This window comes from Antechinus flavipes, chromosome 2 (assembly GCF_016432865.1).
Source record: "Antechinus flavipes isolate AdamAnt ecotype Samford, QLD, Australia chromosome 2, AdamAnt_v2, whole genome shotgun sequence".
Taxonomy (NCBI): domain Eukaryota; kingdom Metazoa; phylum Chordata; class Mammalia; order Dasyuromorphia; family Dasyuridae; genus Antechinus; species Antechinus flavipes.
The window spans coordinates 685,166,063-685,190,953 of record NC_067399.1 but is presented as its reverse complement, the minus strand read 5'-3'; the positions used below and the strand labels follow the sequence as shown (position 1 = coordinate 685,190,953).

At 38.3% G+C, this 24,891-nt stretch overlaps 2 protein-coding genes across 7 annotated transcripts in view; both read left to right on the top strand.

Annotated features, from left to right (window-relative positions):
* The window catches only part of LOC127552251 (zinc finger protein 347-like), a 141,379-nt gene that overhangs the window by 64,339 nt on the left and 52,149 nt on the right, over positions 1-24,891 (top strand). Inside the window, exons 2-4 of one of the 6 annotated variants that reach the window (XM_051982854.1) lie at positions 9,620-9,669; positions 11,268-11,394; positions 11,602-12,528. The exons of the other annotated variants lie outside the window; for them this stretch is intronic. Coding sequence (XP_051838814.1) covers positions 9,640-9,669; positions 11,268-11,394; positions 11,602-11,774 — 330 coding nt within the window. The 5' untranslated portion in view covers positions 9,620-9,639 and the 3' untranslated portion in view covers positions 11,775-12,528. Of the gene's footprint in view, positions 1-9,619; positions 9,670-11,267; positions 11,395-11,601; positions 12,529-24,891 lie in introns of those variants that run through there. 6 annotated transcript variants of the gene reach the window in all.
* On the top strand, positions 13,124-17,462 carry LOC127552250 (zinc finger protein 260-like). The gene has a single exon (XM_051982843.1). It carries the CDS (start codon positions 14,162-14,164, stop codon positions 16,049-16,051), a length of 1,890 nt encoding a protein of 629 aa, XP_051838803.1. The 5' UTR covers positions 13,124-14,161; the 3' UTR covers positions 16,052-17,462.

Here is a 24,891-nt window from a genome sequence, read left to right as displayed (position 1 = left end):
TTGAACATCATATAGTATTGTTGTTGAAGTGTATAATGATCTCTTGGTCCTGCTCATTTCACTCAGCATCAGTTCATGCAGGTCTCTCCAGGCCTTCTGAAATCATCCTGCTGGTCATTTCTTACAGGACAATAATATTCCATAACATTCATATACCACAATTTATTCAGCCATTCTCCAGTTGATGGGCATCCACTCAGTTTCCAGTTTCTGACCACTACAAAAAGGGCTTCCACAAACATATTGGCACATACAGGTCCCTTTCCCTTCTTTAATATTTCTTAGGGATATAAGCCTAGTAGTAACACTGCTGGATCAAAGGGTATGCACAGTTTGCTAGCTTTTTGAGTATAGTTCCAAATCACTCTCCAGAATGCCTGGATGCATTCACAATTCCACCAACCAAGTATCAGTGTCCCAGTGGGGAAAATATATTCTAAAATGTTTATAGTAGCTTTCTTTGTGATGCCATGGAAATTGCAAGGATACCCATCAATTGAGAACTGGCTGAAATTAACAAAATTTCTTGTATATTTGAAAGGAATAGCAAGTTTTGAATGATAAATTTTCAGTTTCATATTCAATAATTTTTGTATCATATTATGTTATGGAAATGCTTGTTTTATTCTATAAATTAAAATGTAATAATGATTTAAAAAATAAAACAGCAACCTCTGAAACTACTAGTAGTTACATTTAACAATTCAATTTAGGAACAAAAAGCCCCACAAGCCATCAGGAGATTTTCAAATATAAAGGAAAGGACTTTAAAATACTGCCAGACTGATGCAAACCTTCTAGAAATGAGGATGGAAAGGAAGTGCTCCACAGAACATTGGAGCTCAGGATGCAGTCCATGTGACCTATCCTGCAGATGGGAGTTTAACAATTTGGGACAAAAAGTATGTGCTTAATAACGAAGGGGAGCCCAAAACATTTGGGGAAAAAAAACCCCACAATGGAAGAGATAATTTATTTCTTAAATACCCTAAACAAAAGAAGTATAAAACTGAAGATAGACAACAGTAAAAAAAGTAATAACAGAAAGACCAGTAAGAGACTTTTTTCTAAAAGTACACAAGGGAAAAGTGTTGGAATCTTTACAAACTGTTAAGTCATTAGAGTTGATAGAGACAACAATTATCTAATTTAGCATGGTTCAGTATCACTGATCTGATCTTACAAGGAGATGTTTGGGGCCAGAATCTGAAACAAGGTACTAAGTAGAACTAATTGGTACAATGCTTGTGTTCACATCAGTACTCATTGGAGTTCACAAGTATGGAAGATTCACAAAGCAAACTTTGTAACTTTGTGAATTCACACCTCCCTTAGGTATACCTCCAGAAGGAGGAGTCAACCTTTGCGAGATGATATATAAGAAGGGACTCAGTAGAGAGTTCAGCCGAATTTAGATTGAGAAGGGAACGTCAACTGAGTTCAGCCAGAAGCCCTCTCTGAGTGAGGAGTTTTACTTCAGAACATTGACTGGGTTGGAGAGGAGCACTCTGGGAGATTGAGAGCCAGATGCCCTCTCTCGGAGGCAAGACAGATTCACCTTTGTGCTGGCTGGGCTGAAGGACAAACCTTTGGATTTGAAGACATTTGGAAGGAGCTTTTGGAACCAAGCAGAGAGATAGGCCTCTAAGCTAACCGGGCTATAGTGGTGGCAATAAAAGATCTGAACTTTTATCACCTGGCTGCATTTTGAGGTGATTATTACTTTCAACTGCAACTAAGGCTGCCTCCAAAAAACCTCACTGAGAAACCTGCTCTTTCTCAGAGAGAACCATTATTATATTATTTTAAGAGAAGAAAAACACCACATTTTGACACCCTGAATGTGGGACTGACAGACCCCTCAGTGGATTTCAGTGGAAAAGCTCTGATCCTGATTTCAGTAGAAAAGCCTGTGATCCTGATCCATTGGAAAAGACTCTTCAACCCAGCAATTAGGGTGAGTACAACAAAGAAATTTTGTTAAAAGAGTTAAAGTAGAATTTTCAGCTAAGATGGGACAGATATTTAGAAAACAGCCTTCTGTTTCTGTTCAAGGAAAATGTTTAGAGAACATTGTCAAAGTTATGGAAAGCAAGGGTTTGATTATAATTTTACAGCAGATCACTGAACTTTTACAAACTGTAAAGCACATGTATCCTTGTTTCTCTCTGGAAAAAGAATTGGATTTAGACAAGTGGAAATTAATAGGAGAAAAACTGGGTGAATACTACAGATCTAATCTAAATTCAATAGAGAGGATCATTGTCAATTCTGCAATAAAAATGCAATTTTCAAAGACATACTTAATACATATAATTTAATACAATTGGCTTTAGGAAATGTTATAAGTATTAAAATAAGGAAAAAGAAGAGAAAAGGGATAAATGAGGAAATCTGGGAGAGGTAACAATGTAGAAGAGGACAAAAGGTACCATGGACAAAATCTTCTGATCTCTTTTTGCGGGATTACATTACAACATGAGAAGATGCAGGAAAGAAGGGGGAAGAAAGGACAGAGAGAATTATATGGTATTTGTTTTTTTATCATTTATTTTATCAAGGACTAAAACTTTTCAATTAAATTCTGTTTACATTTATTAAACACCTATTGAGTGCCAGCCACAATGATAAGCACTGAGGATTAAAAAAATTTTTAAAAATAAAAAAAAAAGGAGGCAAAAGACAATTCCTTCAAGTAATGTACAATATATTGTAGGAAATAATACACAAATGTGTACAAAGGAAGCTAAATCCAGAACAAATAGGACTTAATTAGAAGAGGGAAGGAACAAGAATTAAGAGGGATTAGTGAATACTTGCTGTAGTTTTTAGTTTTCAGTTGGGTCATAAAGGATAAGGTTGGCAGCCTAACTTCAAGGGAAAAGTATTACAGGAATAAGGAATAGCCATTGAAAATGCCCGGAACTGAGATAAGCCAAGAAGCTAGTGCCACTGAATTAAAGGACATGTGTTAGAGAGTAAGCTCTAAGACTAGAACGGGTATAGAGAGGCAATTTCTTTTTTCTTTTTTCTCCTTTTTAAAAAAACATTTTGTTTCACTTTTTAACTTCATTACTTAAAAATTAAATACAAAATAAAAGAAAGAAATTAGAAAGAGGATTTTAAAAAGTACATTATATCATGTGCCCAGCAGAACACAAGGGAGGAATTCAAAATATGTAAAAATAAATTTCCATTTCAAGAAAACATAATGATAGAAGTTGTTGGTATTCATAACTATCCATGTTTTCTTTGTTTCCTTGTAGGTTTTTTTCTTGTTGTTCTGTGCTATGCCCTTTTTAATTAATCCTTTTCCCCCATTTCCATTCCACCCCCCCAAATGGATATATTTATGTAAACATACATTTATACACACACATACATATACAGATATGTAGATGCAGATACACATACATTAAAAATAATGTAATTATTGGTGACATATAATGTAAATTTCTCTTTTGCATGAATACTTTTTTATACTTTGACTTTGTCTGAGATCAATGATTACTACTACCTCTACTTTTTTCCTAACAAATTCTACTCCTACTCACTGTTATTGTGTTTATTTGTATCCCCTCTGCTATCCTTGCTAACTCTTCTACTTTATTTCTCCCTATTAACTTCCCTTGCTAAGCCTCCCCTCCCCCCAATTCCAAGGATCCTTCCATCTTTTCCCTCCCTCTTTATCCCATTGTCATTAACTTACACACTTTATCTCCAATCTCCTTTCCCACCATCACTCCTGCCTTATTATACTACTTCTTTATAGATTTTGAAGAGTTTTATACCTTTCTTTCTTGTGATACTAGGAGCCACTTGCCAGTGGCTGCTGGGGGTCCAACTCAGTCCCAAATGGATCCCCTTCTTGTGAGAGGATAGTCATTGACTATTGTGGCTTGTGAACCTAACCTATAGCAGTGATCCACTCTTCTGTTAAATGGTTTAATGCCTGCCATTTTATAATAGTTTTAGGTACATTTATAATACATTCCTTTGCATTTTTTTTTCATTTATTCCCTTGACATTTATGACTTTTCATTCTTCCAAATGAATTTTGTTAGTATTTTTTCATCTCTGTAAAGTAATTTCTTGGCAGTTTGATTGGTATGGCACTGGATAAGTAGATTGATTTTAGATAGAATTATTATTTTTATTATCTACGTTGGCTACCCATGAGCACTTGACACTCTTCTAATTTCTTATACATAATTATATTTCTGTGAAAAGTGTTTTTTAATTGTGTGGATATAATTCCTGGATTTGTCTTGGCAGGGAGAAACCCAAATATTTTATATTGTCTCCAGTAATTTTGAATGGGATTTCTCTTTCTAGTTCTTTCTGCTAATGATTTATATCAGTTTATTTTACGTCCTTCAATTTTCCTAAAGTTGTTAACTGTTTTTTGTAATTTTTTAGTTGATTCTCTAGAATTCTGTATGTCAGCATATCATCTGCAAAGCATGGTAGTTTTGTTTTCTCTTTGTCTACTCTAAGTACTTCAATTTCTTTTCTTTTTGCTAAAGCTAACATTTCTAGTACAATGTTGCATTATAGTGATGAAAATGGCAACATTGTTTCACCCCTGATCTTACTGGGAATTAGGGTAACTTAATAACCCAGGGAGGGGTAATCTAGACAAGGACATGAAGGGAGGTAGAATGGAGCATAGTCTAGAGATGCTGCAACAGCTGCAACAGTGAAACTGATGGGCATTTGCATCATATTGGATAGATAAATATTAAGAAATACTGAATATGAATATTATGGAATATTATTGTTCGGTAAGAAATGACCAACAGGATGATTTCAGAAAGGCCTGGAGAGACTTAATGAACTGATGCTGAGTGAAATGAGCAGAACCAGGAGATCATTATATAGTTCAACAACAATACTATATGATGATCAATTCTGATGGACCTGGGCATCTTCAGCAATGAGGTGAACCAAATCAGTTCTAATGGAGCAGTAATGAACTGAACCAACTACACCCAGCAAAAGAACTCTGGGAGATGACTAAGAACCATTACATTGAATTCCCAGTCCCTATATTTTTGCCTGCCTGTTTTTTGATTTCCTTCACAGGCTAATTGTACAATATTTCAGAGTTCGATTCTTTTTGTACAGCATAATAATGGTTTGGTCATGTATACTTATTTTGTATTAAATTTACACTTTAATATATTTAACATGTATTGGTCATCCTGCCATCTAGCGGAAGGGGTGGCAGGAAGGAGGGGAAAAATTGGAACAAAAGGTTGGCAATTGTCAATGCTGTAAAATTACCCATGCATATAACTTGTAAATAAAAAGCTATTAAATTTTTTTTAAAAAGAAAGAAAGAAAGAAATACTGAGAAGCTCAGGATGACTGATAGCTCAAGCTAGCAGCTTCTAATGTATTTACCTGCTTCCCTTGGCATTCATGGCATGAAGGGTAGAGTAGCAAGAATAAAGTGATCTTCCTTATCTTGACTCTTTAAAGCCATTGGATTTTCATGACCAGGTCTTCCTACTTCATACTGCCTCTTCCTTCTGTTGTCCAAAAAGTGAAGTGCTCAGAGCTTCCTTAGACATCAAAAACATCATCCATTGCAATCATCCCCATTCCTCACTCTGTCCAGCCACTGCACTGTGATCATTATGGAGGAGAAAAGGAGGCTGATGACTTTGTGCAACTCTTGTCTTGCTTAAATCCAGTTTGGGCTTGAGTCAAAAGACTATTTTAATCATTTTTCCTATTTTAAAGTCCTGTAGTGACAGGTAAGTGATGAAGTAACCGGAGGGAATACACTGGAAGCTATAGTCACACACCTACACATAAGTACCTGAGCCATGCAGCCATCTTCTCACTGGACACAGCAGTGGGATGTAGCAGCTCCCTAGAGGTATGAGCTGCTGAAAATAATCCCCCCTGGTATGAGGAAGGGACCAGAAAAGGTGCACTAAAAATTTGCTTAATCAGCCCTGGCCTGTTTACCATGATTGGTGGACCCCACCCTATGACAGAAATACAGACACACACATACAAACAGACACATATAAAAACTTCTACAAAGATTTCACTCACCAATACTTGGAATGTGTACACCATTATGGATAATGCAGCAAACCTGAAAAATGGACAGCTCTAGTGGCCAGAGAACTTAACAGGTGTCTCATCCAAATGGCAACCCTGAGTGAAACAAGACTTGCAAATGAAGGCCACTTTACTGATGGCAGAGCTACATATAAGATTTTCTGCAGGGAGCTCAGTGAAGGGGGAGCATTGTGAAGTTGGTATAGTTTAGCAATCAAACCAAATCAACTCAGCAACCTTGTATGTCTGCCAAAAACACTGAATAGCAGGCTTATGACAATACCCTTGGCACCTGTAGGAAAATGCCATGGTTGCATCCTCAGTGACTATCTTCCCATTGTGAGGAACCTTGATGAGGTTAAAGGAAAATTTTCAGAAGACTAGAGATGCTCGTCCTCAATTTGCCAAAAGAGGACAACCTTATCTAATCCTGGCTAATTTTAAGGCTAGATTAGGCTCAGACAAGGGAATGTCCTTGGGTGGAATAGGGTTGAAAACAGCAACAGCACTGGTCAGTTATTAGTGAAGATTTGTGCATCTCAAGACCCTACCACCACATTATCTTTTGCTAACCTAAAAGCAACAAAACTTCATTCATGCATGCACATTTACAGCAAACATTGTCATTTAGAAGACTATGTAATTGTAAGGAGAAGAAACAACATAGAGAGTGACAACGGACATATGTGATGCAGAATGCTGGACTGATTATAGACTGAGATGTAAAGAGTGATAATATAAGCAAATTAGGGGAGCACAGCATAGTTTGCCTATCAGATTTTTGGAGAAGGAAAGAATTTATGGCCAAAGAGGACTAGGCAACATTATGAAATGCAAAATAGATAATTTTAATTACATTAAATTAAAAAGGGTTTGTACAAACAAAACCAATATAGCCAAGATTAGAAGGGAAGCAAAAAGCTGTAGCCAGTGTTTATGAATAAAGGCCTTGTTTCTAAAATATATAGAGAACTGAGTCAGATTTATAAGAATACAAGTCATTCCCCAAGTGAAAGTGCTTCTCACTTTCACAACTCAGTTTCTCCTCCACCTCCACCCAAGCAGGCATCCTTAAGGCATTCCCCATCTCCTGACCCTGCTCTCTCAACTTCATCTTCATGGGTAGAGGGAGTAGGAGTGGTCGGGGCATTGACACCATCAGCATCATCCATGAAGCTTTTGCCCACTCCCATGTCACAATTACAATTGACTATGTGGCCTTTTTAGGCAGGGCTGCTGTTGAAGGCCTGCCTGTACTCTCACCTATTCCCGTTCAATGGAAAACTAATACATCAGTGTTGGTAGAACAGTGGCCCTTACCTAGTCAAAAAATTCAAGAATGATTAGATATAGTACAGGAACAACTTCACCAAGATCATTTACAACATTCTCTTAAGATTTCAGAATTCTCCTGTATTTGCTATAAAAGAAGAAATCTGGAAAATGGAGGATGGTACTGATTTGAGAAAAGCAAATGAACAGATGGAAATAGGAACTTTTCAGCTAGACTTCCATGTTCTACTCAGTTGCTTAGAGAATAGCCTCTTTGGGTTATACACACTAAGTATTGTTTCTCTTCTATCCCTCTTAGTTAAGGAGGATATGAAAAGGTTTGACTTTTTAGTGTTGGGCATTAATTTAGCTGAGCTTTATAAAAGATATGAATAGGCAATTTTACCACAGGGAACAAAAAATAGTCCTACTATGTGTCAAATATAAGTGACTGCTCCTATTATTCTAGTAAGAAAAGCATTTCCAAAAGTAATATTGTATGTAACATTGCATGTAACATAGTAACATTGCATGGATGATATCTGGGGGTGTGCACCTGAGAAACAAATGTTAGAAGCATGTCTACAAAAGACCATAGAAACACTAAGGAACTACCAATTGTATATAGTCCCCCAAAAATTCTGAAGGAAGTGTATGTGTGATTGTTATTTATATACCATCCTTCCAGGTCTCATGGAAATTGTTAGGATTCTTACAAAGTGATAAGTTGCCTGTCTACTTTAGCATGGTACTTAACAAGTTCTCTAGCTCACTAATGTATTTAGCACCTTTGAAGTTCACATTTTGGGGAGATTCACAAGTTCAGTGGAGGAGATTCACAAGTCAGGAACCCACAATCCCACTCTCTTGGAGAAGGAATCAACCTTTGAGTTCACACCTCTAAAAGAGCATATAAAAGGACAAGTACTAGAGGAGATTGAAAAAGCAGGAGTCAGAGGAAGAGATAGTAAAAGCAGGAGTCAGTAGAGGAGAATGAGAGCCAGAAATCAGTCAGGAGATTCAGAGCCAGGATTCAGAGGGAATTGGAGGCTGAAGCTGGCAGAGGTAAAGGACTAACAACAAGAGCTCTCAGAACCTAAGAAAGCTTACCAGGCTATTTTGAAGTAGACAATAAAGAACTGAACTTTTAACACCTGGCTGCATTTTGAGGTGATTATTACACGGAAATGAAACTAAGGCTGCCTCCAGAAGCCCCCTGAAAAATCTGCTCCCAGAGAACAATTATATTTTAGAAAAGAACACTACAGGAAATCTTTTACATTACTACTTGCTTGTGTAATACCTCCCATGTTAATGGATTTATGTATACCTGTTTCAACTAAAACAAAAGAAAGAGGGAGATGTAGAGCCCCACAGATAGTGGGGGAACTCTGGGTAAGGTATAAGACCCTTTACCCCAGAGGGAACCCGCTGACATTGTCTGCTTTGGCTCCCCACCTTCCTTTCCTGTTCTTACCCTTCCTGAGAAATGAAGAAGGGCTTGACCACCTGCATTCTACCTGAAATAAGGGATACTTACAGTAAGAGGCATATATATACATTACATATATAGTATTTAACATATACTTTAACATATTTAACATGTATGAGACTGCCTGCCATCTCGGGGGTGGGGGAAGGGGTGGAGGGAAGGAGGAGAAAAGTTGAAGCAGAGATTTTTGTAAGGGTCAATGATGTAAAATTACCAGTACATATGTTTTGTATATAAAAAGGTATAATAAAAAAAAAGAGAGAGAGACATTTTCATACCATATAAGCAGGGTGCTTATAGTTAGCACTTGCACAGTATACTGTGATGATGTAATGGTTCTCTAGTTGGCACATGCTGAGTGTGTTGTAATGATGTAATCATACTTAAGTATTTAAGGGCTGAGAGGAAGTGAAATAAGAGAACTCCATGTTTGACCATCCTGGTGGGTCTCCTGCCTTCTACACTCCTCCACCAAAGACCAAAGACCAAAGACTCGGGCTGGTCCCAAGATCCTCCAGAGAGCTAGTCTGGATGGTGTATTTTGTCATCCCATTGTGGGGGCTCTGCAATACATAGTATATTTTGGCAGCACAATTTGGGGGCTCTAGAAAGCACATCAGAGGCTCTGACCTACATTATTCAGACCTTTAGTAGCTGGTTCTTTTGTAGGGCCATAAAGGCTAGAGGTAGCAGGACTCTGAGGTAAATAGAGACTAGGGCCCAGTCAGAGGAACTTTACAACATGGAGTCACCTTGATTAATTTTCTGTGTACACAGGGAGCCTGGAGCCAGAGGGAATGAGCCCTGGAAGCCTGCGACCTGGTCAGGTGAGTGCCCTCCATCCAGACCTGACCCATAATCACAGCCCTGAAGTCAGGAGGACCTGAGTTCAAATCTGGCCTCAGATACTTAACACTTCTTATCTATGTAATCCTAGGCAAGTCACTTAATCCCAAATGCCTCAACAAAAGAGAAAAAAAAATGTATGGAAGGGACTTTATTATTTTTTTTTAAGCTTTTTACTTTGAAAACATTCAAAGATAAATTTTCACACTAACCAATAGAAAACCTTTTGTTCCAATTTCCCACCCTTTTCTCCTCACCCCCTTCCCTAGATAGCAAGTAATCCAATATATGTTAAATCTAATATAACCATACATATTTATACCATTATTGTTCTGTACAAGAAAAGTCAGATCATAAAGGGGAAAAAAAGAAAAAAGAAAATGAAATTCAAGCAAACAACAAAAAGAGTGAAAATGTTATGTCATAATGCACACTCAGTCCCCATGTTCCTCTCTCTGGTTATAGACTTCTCTTAGGTTAGGAGGGGAAGTACCAGGCACGCATTTGGGAGCTTACAGGGAGGGATCAAAGAGGAACCCTATGGGATCCACCTGGCAGACTGGGTCCCAGACTCAAAACATGGTAATCAGAATGTCAAATGTTGTATACAGATGCCCAGAAGCTTGAGGGATAGATTTCCATTCTCCCAGTTACTCTATACAGACAGGCTAGTTGGGACTTGTTATGCCTGATAATGGCAGGTTGGGTTCTTGCTGACAAAGGGAGTGAATAAGCTCAAATTCATATCAGAACAAAAACTAGATGTTTCAAAGAAGAAATCCAAAATGATGTACTTGTAGCAGGTGGGAAATAGAGATGGTCCTTTTCGAGTATCAGGGTACTCCCACCCCTGGCCAGTTTCTTCTATATAGGGTCCATCTGTTGGCTTCTTAACTTATTTTTATGATACCTGTTCTCCCCAGCTTGTACATTGCTAGGCAGCTTTGTAAAACATTTATTTCTCATAAAAAATGGCAATATTTTCTCTATGAATTTTTTTTAATTAAGGAAGCCTCTTTTCCAGTTTTTCTTGTTTCTCTGTAATGAAATATAAAAACTGAGGAATATTTGCTTTAAACAAAGGAAACCAATGACCAATAAAGGCATGAGCTGTTTTGCCCATATCAACATCATCCCTGGGGGGATCTCACAGAAGAAATAAAACTTTTTTCCCAGAGCATGCTGTACTTGCCAACTTCTCAGACTCTTTACAGAATTGTCTTTAAATACAATACTTAAATCACTTCTTCTAAAGGAAGAAATTTCCCATCACCCTCTTGCTCTCCACAGATGCATCTATCTCACAAATAAAACACACTCTTCCTGATTCCACAGGGCAATGCATTCAATAAGCCATTTCTCAGCTTTATCAGCTGATTCTCTAAAATGCTTTTCTCAAAATTCAGTAAGACTCTTAATGACCGTGCTTGCAGGAGCTGACTGACACACAGAAATGGCATGAACTTTGAGCCAATCCCTTCTCTGCTTGAGTTTCCTCCTGTAAATTGGGGAGCTTTGGTTGGATTCTTGAATTCTGAAGTGCCTTTCAGCTCTATGTCTCATGGCTTTGGTGCTTTAGGACTTGGTGACCTTCAGGGATGTGGCTGTGGACTTCACCCAGGAGGAATGGGGCCTTTTGGACCCTCCTCAGAGGAAGTTGTACAAGGAAGTCATGTTGGAGAATGCCCGGAACCTACTCTCCTTGGGTAAGGACATTTCCTGGTTAACTCTGAATCTGCAGTCTAGGGATGTGTCATCATTTCCTCAAATACAAGGTTGGGGGGTATATCGGTGGGAAAGGAAAAAGTTCTGGTCTGTTGTGTCCAAGTACCAGAGTCCTCCTGTATAAATTTGCCTGGTATCATAGAAAACTGAGGGTGTCCTTTGTTGTTCCTGAAGCTGTCACTTAATAGTTCTAGGTAGCTTCAAGTCAGAGATGAAACCAGTGTGGAAGCATCTCACACAAGGATCTAATCAGCTGATTTTGGCTGACCTCTACCTGGACACAGACTGGTCTACCAAAGCTCTGAAAATTGCTCCGGAAGATCTGTTGATGACAACCTGTCCTTCTTTGGCACGGGGCTAGGATTGGGAATATTCTTCTTTATAGCAAGCATCAAACCCAAAGCCCATGGTTGTTTCTAGTATAGGAAACTTGTCCTGAAGCTTCTTTCCTCTTGCCTTCAAATTTCAGCACCAGTGGTGGGAAAGGAAGGTAAGGGAATGAGCATTCATTTTCATCTACTGTTTCCCATGGGCTGTGCCTTATGCCTTCTTTAAATACATTAGCAAGAATACTGTTGAGCAAAAAGTTCTGATAATTAAGTTACTTTGATTATTCTAAATACCCAAATTAAGAAAAAGCTGAAGTGAAGAAAGATGTTATTTGCATCCAGATAAAGAACTAATAGAAATATGTACAGAATAATTTTATAATTACCCTTTTTATCCAGGAATGGTGTTCGAAGTTTCTTCCATAAATGAACCTAATAGAATAACAGGTGTGGAAGGGGGAGAAGATTATTTGACTCTTATTTCCAAATAAAAGTTGTACAACAGGATGATATGACAAACCCCATTATGATTTTCTTGCATGACAAGCACTAGTAGGTGACTATAGACTCATATGTTTCAATATAATGAGCTGAATCTCAATGAGGCAGCTCTGGATTTTCACCCCATTCCCTAAATAGAACTAAATTTCAAGCTTCTCTCCTTGATACCTACCTTATTTCCATGCTCAGGGGTTCCAGTTCCCAGAGAAGATGTGATCTCTTACTTTAAGCAAAAGCAAGTACCCTGGGTGCTGGACCAAGAATGCCTGAGGAGCTGCTCTCCAGGTGAGTGAGGTGAAAGCAGGGATGTAAGAGTTGTGGCTTAAGGGGCTCCTGGGGAGATACCATGAAATAAATGCTGGGGGAAAGACCAGCCTTGGAATTCTTTCTCAGATTTTTTTAGGCAGATCTCTTTTTCAATTATTCCTGGTCCCATCACTGAATCTCAGGTCTTAGCAACACAGCTGGGCCTGGGATTTCTAATCTGTGAAGATTCTCTTGGTCTTCCCAATCTCCTATCCCTACTTCACTTATCCCAGTAGGCAAAAGTCTCTGGTTCCTGCTAAGGCTGCAACCACACCCAGCTTTTTCAAGGGGTCCCCACAGGAGGTTTCCACAGACATAGCACGCTTCCCACAAATTAATCCTCTGTCTGGGGTCTTTCTTCAGATCCCCTCAGATTGGATCTGGAGAACCCCTTTTCTGCCCCATATCTTGATTTTTTACTCTCTCTTTGCCCTCAGACACAAATTGGTTCTATTTGTGAGGAAAATGAGAGCTTAAAATTTTGCAACATACTTCACCATCTTCCCAGAATTCTCTCCCAAGATAATGTCTTGATCTGGAGATTATAGGTTTAATGAGATGTGATCATCTTATTAGGTCATTCAGGAAGGGGAGAACTGTTCTGGGGCAGCAAAAGAGCCACTAAGGGTCTTTGCAGGCTTGTGGCCCTTTATTCGTGAACATCCAACATTCTTGGAATTTTGGAAACGATTTGTTGTCAAGTTGAGAATCTGAAAGAATCTGTTGTACTTAGGAGCCATCAGAGTTTGAGGGAAGGACCCCATGAACCCCAAAACCTGCATATTCCTGATCATGATCGTTTCAAGTTACCGAGAAAGATATTTGTTAAGGTAGACATGTACACATACTTGTTATCCCAGTCGACAATTTGCAACTTCATACAGTCTCTGTATTAACAAATTTTGGGGTCAAATCCTTTTATCATTGTCTCTCTCCTTCAAGGAGCCTGTGAACTTCAAAAGGGAGAAGAGATGCAATAGCCAAGCTCTGCCCTTCCATACCACAGGATGATTAACTCAGTTTCCTACATGAGACACATATTTTCAGATGTGGGTGATTTCCATCATTTTTAAAACATTATGTTTGTTAAAAGGATATGCAGGGGGATATGATGATAAGCTGTGGCAATCAATTAAAAAAAAAGTATTGCATCAGAACAAAATCTCATGTCTCAGGTTAAAAAAAAAAACACATTCTGAATGTGACTTCAGATAATGTAACAGCGAAAAAATAAAATTGAAAGTGATCACCAGAAAATGCACACGGTGAAAGGAAAAGGGAAAAAATGAGAATTGAACTAATTTGTTAACTACTGAAGGCAGAGTCTGCCCATTCACTACGTGGGAATTCCTGTCTCAGCTACAGGGCTTTGGCTCAAGTCCCTCTATCCTCTGAACCGGTGGCCTGAATTGTGAAAGTAGTGACAATGAAAGTATTCTGTGTTGTCACAGGTTTATTGTGAGGGTTCAATTTATTTGTGCTTCAAGCCCATTAGAAATTACATCATGTTAGGAATGTCAACTAATGAGATCATTAAGGGACTGATGCTGCCCATGTGAGAGTTTTTTCTTTGCCTGGGGAAATAGATTTTAACTGAGCTTCTATTCTGTTGATGGAGGGAAGAGTGTTGGAGGCAGGGGAGGGAGGAGTTTCTTTTCCTGTTTGTTGTTGCCCTTCTTTTTTAAATGTTTTTATTGTTACAGGAAGTGAGATCAGACTTGAAATGAAAAGTTTTCAGAACCAACACTTCATTTGGAGAGAAATTCGTTCTGCACATGAGAAAATACACACTGTAGAAAAACCTTATGAATGTAACCAGTGTGGAAAGAGTTTTAAGAAAAGGCAGTCTCTCACTCGACATCAGAGGAGGATCCACACTGGAGAAAAACCTTATGAATGTAACCAATGTAGAAAGAGTTTTGAGAACAAGCAATCTCTTACTCTACATCAGAGTATCCACATTGGAGAAATACCTCATGAATGTAACCAGTGTGGAAAAGCTTTTAGATATAAGCGAAATCTTACTCTACATCAGAAAATCCACACTAATGCAAAATCTTATGAATGTAACCACTGTGGAAAGGCTTTTAAAAGCAAGAGTGATTTTACTGTACATCAGAGAATCCATACTGGGGAGAAACCTTATGAATGTAACCACTGTGGAAAGGCTTTTAAAAGCAAGAGTGATTTTACTGTACATCAGAGAATCCATACTGGGGAGAAACCTTATAAATGTAACCAGTGTGGAAAGAGTTTTAGATGTAAGGGAGTTCTTACTGAACATCAGAGAATCCATACTGGGAAGAAACCTTATGAGTGTACCCAGTGTGGAAAGGGTTTTACATATAAAAAATCTTTCACATACCATCAGAACATCCACACTGGTAAGAAACCTTATGAATGTAACCAGTGTGGAAAGGGTTTTAGAGGTAAGGCAGCTCTTACTCAGCATCAGAAAATCCACACTGGGAAGAAACCTTATGAGTGTAGCCAGTGTGGAAAGGGTTTTAGAAAGAAGATATATCTTACTGCACATCAGAGAATCCACACTGGAGAGAAACCTTATGAATGTAACCAATGTGGAAAGACTTTTAGAGACAAGGGATATCTTACTTCACATCAGAGAATCCACACTGGAGAGAAACCTCATAAATGTAACCAGTGTGGAAAGGCTTTCAGGATTAAGGGGCATCTTGATGTACATCAAAGAATCCACACTGGAGAGAAACCTTACAAATGTAACCAGTGTGGAAAGGCCTTCGGAGACCAGGGATATCTTATTAAACATCAGAGACTGCACACTGGGGAGAAACCTTATAAATGTAACCAATGTGGAAAGGCTTTTAAACAACGACAATATCTCACTCAACATCAGATATTCCACAGTGGAGAGAAGCCTTACAAATGCAACCAGTGTGGGAGAGGGTTTACACGGAAAACATCTCTCACTTCCCATCAGAGACTCCACACTGGAGAGAAACCTTATGAATGTAACCAGTGTGGAAAGGCTTTTATGCAAAAGGAATGTCTTATTAAACATGAGAGACTCCACACTGGAGAAAAACCTTATGTATGTAACCAGTGTGGAAAGGCTTTTATGCAAAAGGAATATCTTAGTAAACATAAGAGAATCCACACTGGAGCAAAACCTTACAAATGTAACCAGTGTGGAAGGCGTTTTACATGTAAACAATCGCTTATTCCACATCAGAGAATCCACACTGGCGAGAGACCTTATGAATGTAATCAGTGTGGAAAGACTTTTAGAATTAAAGGAAATCTTAGTCTACATCAGAGTGTTCATACTGGAGAGAAACCTTATGAATGTAACCAGTGTGGAAAGGCTTTTAGAACTAAAGAACATCTTACTAAACATCAAAGAATCCACACTGGAGAGAAACCTTATGAATGTAACCAGTGTGGAAAAGCGTTTAGACAAAAGGATGTTCTTATTGTACATCAAAGAACCCACACTAGAAAGAAGTCTTATAAATGTAATTAATATGGAAAAAGTTGCATTAAAAACCTGATTGGTTCTCACCACAGATATGTCAGGAAATGTCAAGGCATTGAAATAAGGAGGAAATTAGATGTGGTAGAGATCACTGGGAGAAGATTGGTAGGGAAACTGCCTTCCATAATTAGCCTTCTTTACATTTAACTCTATGGGGAGGATGAGGAAGGGAAAGTAAATGGGATAGGAGACAGCTTCAGAAGCATAGTGGATCCTTCTTTCCCCGCTGGTCCCCTACCTGAAAGGCAGTACAGTGGGATTGAAAGATCAATAGATCAGGACTCAGGACAGAGGTTGAAATTCTGGGTTCTGAACCTCTGTGGCCTTGTGAACTTACTTTAACTCCACAGGTCTTCGTGCTTTTAGATTAGGGTTAGGATCTCTTCCAGCTCTGACTGCTTTGAGAAACCAAAGTGGAGCTTGAAGTGAACCCTACTCATTGCTGCTTCTTGCTAGATCCTAAGCTTCAGATTCAACCCAATAACTCATAGACTTCACCAAACTTTCTGGCTATGATTGGCAGTTTGGAGAGAACAGAACTACATCCTGTTGAGTCAGGAAACTTACACATTCCTAAATATACAAGTCCTGTGCAGTTAGTCCAATAGGTCTCTTGTCATATTTGTTCAGAAAGAAAATGTTTCCTTAAGATAATTCACAGAAAGATTTCCACTCTGAGGTTTTCACCTTTCATCCATCAAATTGGCGGAGATGACCCCCAAGGCTGGACATAGTGTTGGGGGCTATAGAAAAAGGCACAGCAGTGCGATGTGTATATGGCTATGATGGGTCCAACTTTTCTCCAAAGCCATTTGTTATTAGGATTTGTGAAAAGGTGATCAAATGCCCATTCTTTGTGACAAAGAGAACCCAAGGCAAGGGGTCTACTGTAAGGACATGAGGGGAGCAAGGTTCTGGCTGAACTAAAATATTAATTGCAATGTTTTGGTTTCTATATTGTGTGGGAGTAGCGAAAAATAATATAGATGCAAAGTAGAAAATGGGAGCTCTTCAGTTGGAGAAAGTCTGAACCCATTTTGGTTCATGAACATATTGGAATATTGTGCCATAAGAAGCAGTGGCTAGGAAGAATCTGGAGAAGAAAGGGGATTTGTAAATGAACCACGATAGATGAAAGTGAGCCAAAGCTAGAAAATCTCCATGTACTGTGACTTTGAAAAAGGAATTTGAAATTCCTTCCAGCAATGTAGAAACATATCTGTATTTGACATGTATTGGACTACCTGCCAGATGGTGGAGGTGTTGAGGAGGAGGAGGGGAAAATTTGGAACAAAAGATTTTGCAAGGGTCAGTGCTGGAAAAATTACCCATGCTTATGTTCTGTAAGTTAAAAGCTTTTAATAATAAAAAAAGAAGCACATCTGTGCATCAAGTGTGACTCTTGCCTATGTCTCACATAAGTTCAACAGAGGATCCATCCCACATGGAGTTCTTCCTTTCTCCGGACATCTCAGGGGAGCTTGTAGAGTGTCCTGGCTGTCCACCAATAGTGCTATTCTTCTTGTGAAGCCGGCTTGTGTCTTCTACAATTCTCTCATGAGAAGCTTGAACAACGTAACTTATCCCAGCAGAGGAACTTCAGAAAATGCTTCATCAGCAACTCCCTGACTCCCTGGACAAATGGAGGCAGCCAGCTGCCTTAGTCAATTAGCTTGTAAAATCCTTTCATTTTGAAAACTGCTTGTGGTGACAATAGGAAAACCACTACTCTGGGGCCCTACAGTTTGTCAGTTATTGAAGGGCTTATATCTTGAGCAGAAATGGGGCAGGAACCATCACCACTGGTTGTCTGGACCTGTTGTCTTGGACCTGACTCAGATACTCCAGAAGAAAGGGTGAGGCTGATGACTGTGAGCAGTCCTGTCTTACTTAGATCCAATTCACTTGCAGGCCAACCTTATCACTTTCTGATGGGCCTCAGTCCTCTTCAAGAGCTAAAGGTGAAACGGCTCATGGCATAAAATGTTCAGTTTTCCCATCAGGCACTTTTAAATGAAGAAAAACATGGGTGCTGGTTTTTTCATAATGTGATTAATGTGGCATAATGTGGACCATGATTGCATATGTAAATTCTATATTACATGGTTTGTCATTTTGGGGAGGAGAGGTGGAGAGATGAAGTCAAATAATTTGGAACCTGAAACCATACCAAGATGAAAGTTAAAAAGTAGCTTTACTAGTAAATGTTTAAATAAAACACTAAACTAAAAATAATTAGAGGCTGATTAGGTAAAGAGCAAAGTGTGAAGACCGTGTGTTTTAGAATCAGCGGGACAGAGGAATTCAGGTTAAGGGAAAAATCCTTAATCTTTATTCTTTGCTGAGGTGAAGGGGAATGGGGATAGGAAGGAGAGCAGTCACCACAAGAACCCTGCCAGCAGTCCTCTGCTTCTCTCACCCCACCCACCAAATCCTCTCAGCAATCTCCTATACAACACATCCAATTTGCACCGACTGGGAGGGGCCATTCTTTCTCCAAACATATTAATAGGGTATTATCCAATTGCTAATTAGCCTCAAGTGCCAAGAGAGACCTCTGCCATGAGAGCTTCAAGAACTTCAGCCCATTACACAAACCACAGGAAAAATAATCTCTAACAATTACAGCAATGAGGTAATATAACAAAATTTGTGGGACGCAGCCTAATATCCTATTGCACACATCCAAATAGCTACCAGACTTTCTGAATTAGACAGCTAATGGGATCTCAAACAAAAATGGGATCACAACAAAACCTATTACCTTTCCCCAGATCATCCCCATCTCCATATTTCCTTCCTTGAGCGTTCTATCCCTCCTCCAGTCACCAAAATTAATAATCCCAGTTTTATTCTTAACTCTGCATTATCTCTCAACTCTCATGTGGAATCAACTGCCCAATTTTGCCATTCCTTTAGCTACTATATTTTCTCTATGACCCCTTCATTCAGACAACAACTGAATTACAATCCAAGTTCTTATCCTACCTTCCTCAGGCATTCATTTGAATGAAGCCTCTCTCCAATCTTTCCAGGAAGCTGCCACACTGGTATTCTTTTCCCTATAAGAACAAATGTCACTCCCCTCCTCAGTCACTCCAATAACTCTCTGTTGCCTCTGAGGTCCGATTCAAAGTCCTCTTGTTTGCCATTTAAAACCCTTAATGGAGGTAACAGCAGAATCAGGTGAAAATCTGTGTAGAGAAGGGAGAGTAAGAAGAAACAGAAAAATAATTGGATATTTTCAGAAGAGATTTTGCATACATTTGGACAATCCCAGTAATTATTTTATAGAAAAATCCCTGTGATTGGATTGGCTTCAGATCAGGGATACAAGGGGGAAAGTCCAAGGTCCTTTTGTTCAACAGGGTCACAGGGATTTGGGAGTCAGAACAGCAGCTAAGATTCCATGCTCTCCCTCACAGAGAAGTGGGATCCAAATTCATTTATAGCTAGGGATGAAGGCCTGTCTTCCCTAACTGCTTCAGGTTGCTAAAGGGCTTAGAGCTGGTCCTGCCTAAAAGCCCACCCCTGAGAGGGTACAGGTGGGTATGATTTGAAACTAAGGATCCTCCAGGGATGAGAAGTGCAGATTCTCAGGACTTTCTATCAACCAAACCCAAGCTCAGTGGGAAATTTAACGTATCAAAGCCAAGATCCAAGATTCGTTTTTTAGGAACTTAAAGTGAACCAAATTGTTTTGGAAATAAAAAGCTTTATTTTTTTAAAACTGGCTAAATTAGACCTTCTAGTTTACTCCTCCAATGTCTTGTATTAATCCATGTTTCATCTGATTTCTTAATGATCACAATAGGGATATCGAAACTTTTAATAGTCCATCAGTCACAAGTCTCTTTATTGCTAATTGCGATCTTATTTTTCCCTCCATGATATAAGATACTGTTTAACACACACCACATCCTCTGCATTTTTCAGGTTCAATTTAAATGGGGAATTTTTAAACACTCCCTGAAGGAGTATAGCTTCTACAGGAGAATGCAATACTTTTGACTTCCCCTGACTTTAGGGGGTTTCTGTTCTAAAAAGTCAGTACTCCTAAATCTTCTGGTTTTTGGACTCTCCCTCTGGAAATTTTGAATTGGATAGCCAGTGGCCCTGTCAAACTCACCATATTTATAAGAAAACCTAGTATGTTGCCCCCAAATCTTATGATTCTTCCAAATGTCTTTACCTGAGGATACCATCACTCCTCCAGTCACCCAAATTCATAACCCCAGATTTATTCATAATTCTCTACTGTCTCTCAGTTCTCATATAGAATCAACTCCCAAGCTGGGTCATTTCTATAATCATTATATCTTTTCTATTGGCCCTTCATTCACAAAGCACCTGAGGTGCCCAGGATGGAGAGAATAATGCAGATGGTGTTTGACAAGAGCTCAGTGGGATCATGCCTTGCCTTTTCCTGCCTCTTTTCACATCTCCCCAAATGAAAGCTTTGCCAAGAGGATGTGCTGGGGCATGGGATCTGCTGAGAGAGAGTACAGCGGCCACCTCCACCTGTGGTGCACAATAAGTTTTCTGTCATGTTGTAGAAGCACCTTGTTGAGCAAGGAGTACTCATGTGTGTCATGGGAAAGGGATGGGCCCGAGGGTCACAGTCAGTGCCCTGTGAGCAGAGATGCCTTGACAGGGCCTCTGGCCTGTGAGCGGGTTGCTGGAATGTCTGGATGGGCTGTCCTCCCACTGGCAGATACCATGCACACGCAGAGCCCACGAGCTGCTTGTCTAAGAGGTGATTGGGGATTGCCGGCTGTTCACGTGCTGATCACACTTACAAAAATGTACATCAACAAGGCTGTGCGGCACAATGAACTGGTTTTCACAGTCTATGAGTCTCCCTCCTCAGTCATCTTGCCTCTGAGATTAAAGGGCTCTTATCCCTGGAGCTCTCAATCAGGAGGGCCGCAACAAGAATGAAAGCCACACTAAGAGAGTGAGCGCTCATTCAAGGACACGGTCCAGAAAGTCACTTTGTGTGTGTCTAGGAACTTGTTCCACTAATCATGATACAGCCTTGGGGGCTCCCTACCAATGAAAGCCCTAGGAGGTGACAATCCTAGCAGGGACACAGTGATCAGAACATGGCCTTGCTTGTTGAGGTGAGTATTCTAAAACACAAACCTTGCACACAGGTTCTAGAATGAGGCTCAGTCCTGAATAGTAAATCAAAATTTGAGCCAAATTTAATGTAATTAAAACTATCCATTTTGCATTGTTCTCTAGGTTATTATTTTTTTTTTTGCCATAAATTCTTTCCTTCTCCAAAAATCTGATAGGTAAACTATCCTTTGCTCTCCTAATTTGTTTATAGTGTCAATCTTTATGCTTAATCATATACCCCTTTTCACCTTATTGAGGGTTGAGGTGTGAGTTGAGTTCTCTATAGAATTTGTGACATACTATTTTCCTCTGTTCCCAGCAATTTTTGGCAAATGGTGAACTCTTATTCTATAAGCTGGAGACTTTGGGTTTATCAAATAATAGATTAATATAGTCATTGAATATTGTGCCTTATGTATTTAACTTATTCCACTGAATGGTCACCATACTATTTCTCAGTAAGAACTAGATGGTTTTGATGAGTCCTTCTTTATAATGTAATTTGTCTGGTATTGTTAGGCTATTTTTGCATTAGTTTTCATTAACCCCCTTGATAATCTTCTTTTAATTATTATTTTTTTAATGAGGAAATTGGGGTTAAGTGACTTGCCCAGGAAGTGTTAAGTGTCTGAGGCCAGATTTGAACTCAGGTCTTCCTGACGTCAGGGCTGATGCTCTAACCACTGCGCAACCTAGCTGCCACCCTTCCCCGCCTCCCGCCCCCCACCATATTCTTGATCTTTTCTTTTTACAAATCAATTTTGTTATCATTTATTTCTAAGCATATTTCTAACATAATTTTTTTGGCAATTTGATTTGGTATGACACTGGATAAATAGACTAATTTAAGTAGAACTGTGATTTTTATTATATTACCTTGGCCAACCCATAAACACAATATTTTTTTCCAGTTGTTTGTATGTGAATTTATTTGTACGAATTATTTTGTAATGATGTTAATATAGTTTCTGAATTTCTCTTGGGAAGTAGACTGCCAGATAGTTTATATAGTCTACAGTTATTTTAAATGGAATTTCTTTTTCTATCTCTTGCTGCTGGGTTTCGTTGGTAATAATGCTGAGATTTATGTGGGTTTATTTTGTATCCTGCAAAGTGTTGTTTCAAATAGTTTTTTTTTTTTTGGTTGATTCTTTAGTATTCTCTAGATCTACCACTATCCCATCTGCAGAAGGATAGTTCTGTTTCCTCATTGCCTACTCTAATTCCTTCTGTTTCTTTTCTTATTGGTAAAGCCAACATTTCTAATACAATGTTGAACAATAGTAGGGATAATAGGCATCCTTGTGTCATCCCCTGAACTTATTGTGAATGTATCTAGTTTATAACCATTTCATATAATGCATACTGATGGTTTTGGACACATGTTATTTGCCATTTTGAGGAAAACTCCATTTATTCCCATGCTCTCTAATATTTTAAAATGGGAATGGGTACTGTATTTTCTCAAAATCTTTTTCTGTATCTATTGATATAATTGGATGGTTTCTGTTAGTTTTATTCTTGATATGATTATGCTGATAGTTTGCCTGATATTGAATCAGCTCTGCATTCCTGATATAGATCTTATTTGCCCATACTGTATTATTGTCTATTGATACATTGATCTAATCTATTAGCTAATGTTTTATTTATTCATTTATTGTATCAGTATTCATTAGGAAAATTGGTCTATAATTTTCTTTCTGTTTTAGCTCTTCCTATTTTAAGTATTAGCACCATATTTGTGTCATAAAATGAATTAGGTAGCAATCATTCTTCACCTATTTTTTCAAGTAGTTTACATTGTATCGGAATTAATTGTTCTCTAAATATTTGGTAGAATGTCCTTGCAAATTCATTTTGCCCTGGAGATTTTTTTCCTTTGGGAATTCATTGACTTGTTTAATTTCTATTTTTAAAATGTGGTTATTTCAGCATTTTATATTTTCTTCTGTTAATATGGGCAATTTATGTTTCTGCAGATATTCATCCATTTCAATTAAATGGTCTGATTTGTTGGCAAACAGTTGAGCAAAGTAGGTCCTACTTATTGCTTTAATTTATTCTTCATTGCTGGTACCTTCACTCTTTTCATTTTTGATACTTGTAATTTGCGTTCCTTCCTTTTTCTAATCAAATTAGCCAAAACTTCATCTGCTTTATTAGTTTTTTCATAAAATCAAGTTTTAATTTTATTTACTAGTTTAAAAGTTTTCTTACTTCCTATTTTGTTGAAAGGAAGAAAAGAATTTATCCCTCCTTAAAATTTTAAAATATCTAATTTAGTATTTAATTGGGATTTTAAAAATTTGTTCTTCTAGCTTTTTTAGTTGTATAACCAATTCATTGATTTCTATTTTATTCATGTACATATTTAGAGGTATAAAATTACTTCTACTTTAGTGTATTCCATAAGTTTTGTTATATGTGTTATTCTTATTATTCTCTTGGATGAAATTGTTGTTTCTAAGATTTGTTTGGTCCACTCATTCTTTCAGATTATACTATTCAATTTCCAATTGGTTTTTAGTTGATCTTTCTCTGGCCCTTTATTGAAAGTAATTTTTAATTGTATCATGATTTGAAAAAATGCATTTACTTTTTTTTTTAATATTTTATTTTATTTTATTTTATAATTACTTTATATTGACAGAATCCATGCCAGGGTAATTTTTTTACAACATTATCCCTTGCACTCATTTCTGTTCCAATTTTTCCCCTCCCTCCCTCCACCCCCTCCCCAAGATGGCAAGCAGTCTTATATATGTTAGATATGTTGCGTATACAGATAGTTCACATTCGTTTCCCAGTGTTCTTTCTTTGGGTGTAGCTGCTTCTGTCCATCATTTATCAATTGAAACTCAGTTAGGTCTCTTTGTCAAAGAAATCCACTTCCATCAGAATATGTCCTCATACAATATCGTTGTCGAAGTGTATAATGATCTCCTGGTTCTGCTCATTTCACTTAGCATCAGTTCATGTAAGTCTCTCCAAGCCTCTCTTTATTCATCCTGCTGGTCTTTTCTTACAGAACAATAATATTCCATAACATTCATATACCACAATTTACCCAGCCATTCTCCAATTGATGGGCATCCATTCATTTTCCAGTTTCTAGCCACTACAAACAGGGCTGCCACTAACATTTTGACACATACAGGTCCCTTTCCCTTCTTTAGTATTTCTTTGGGATATAAGCCCAATAGAAACACTGCTGGATCAAAGGGTATGCACAATTTGATAACTTTTTGGGCATAATTCCAGATTGCTCTCCAGAATGGTTGGATTCGTTTACAACTCCACCAACAATGCATTAGTGTCCCAGTTTTCCCGCATCCCCTCCAACATTCATCATTATTTTTTCCTGTCATCTTAGCCAATCTGACAGGTGTGTAGTGGTATCTCAGAGTTGTCTTAATTTGCATTTCTCTGATCAATAATGATTTGGAACATTCTTTCATATGAGTGGTAATAGTTTCAATTTCATCCTCTGAAAATTGTCTGTTCATATTCTTTGACCATTTATCAATTGGAGAATGGCTTGATTTCTTATAAATTTGAGTCAGTTCTCTATATATTTTGGAAATGAGGCCTTTATCAGAACCTTTAACTGTGAAGATGTTTTCCCAGTTTGTATGCATTTACTTTTTAGGCCCTAATTCATGGTCAATTTTTGTGTAGGTTCCATGTACCACTGAGAAAAA

Bases quoted from the DNA above. Each gene is read 5' to 3' on its own strand.
- LOC127552250 (XM_051982843.1), top strand. From the start codon at position 14,162: ATGGAGGGAAGAGTGTTGGAGGCAGGGGAGGGAGGAGTTTCTTTTCCT.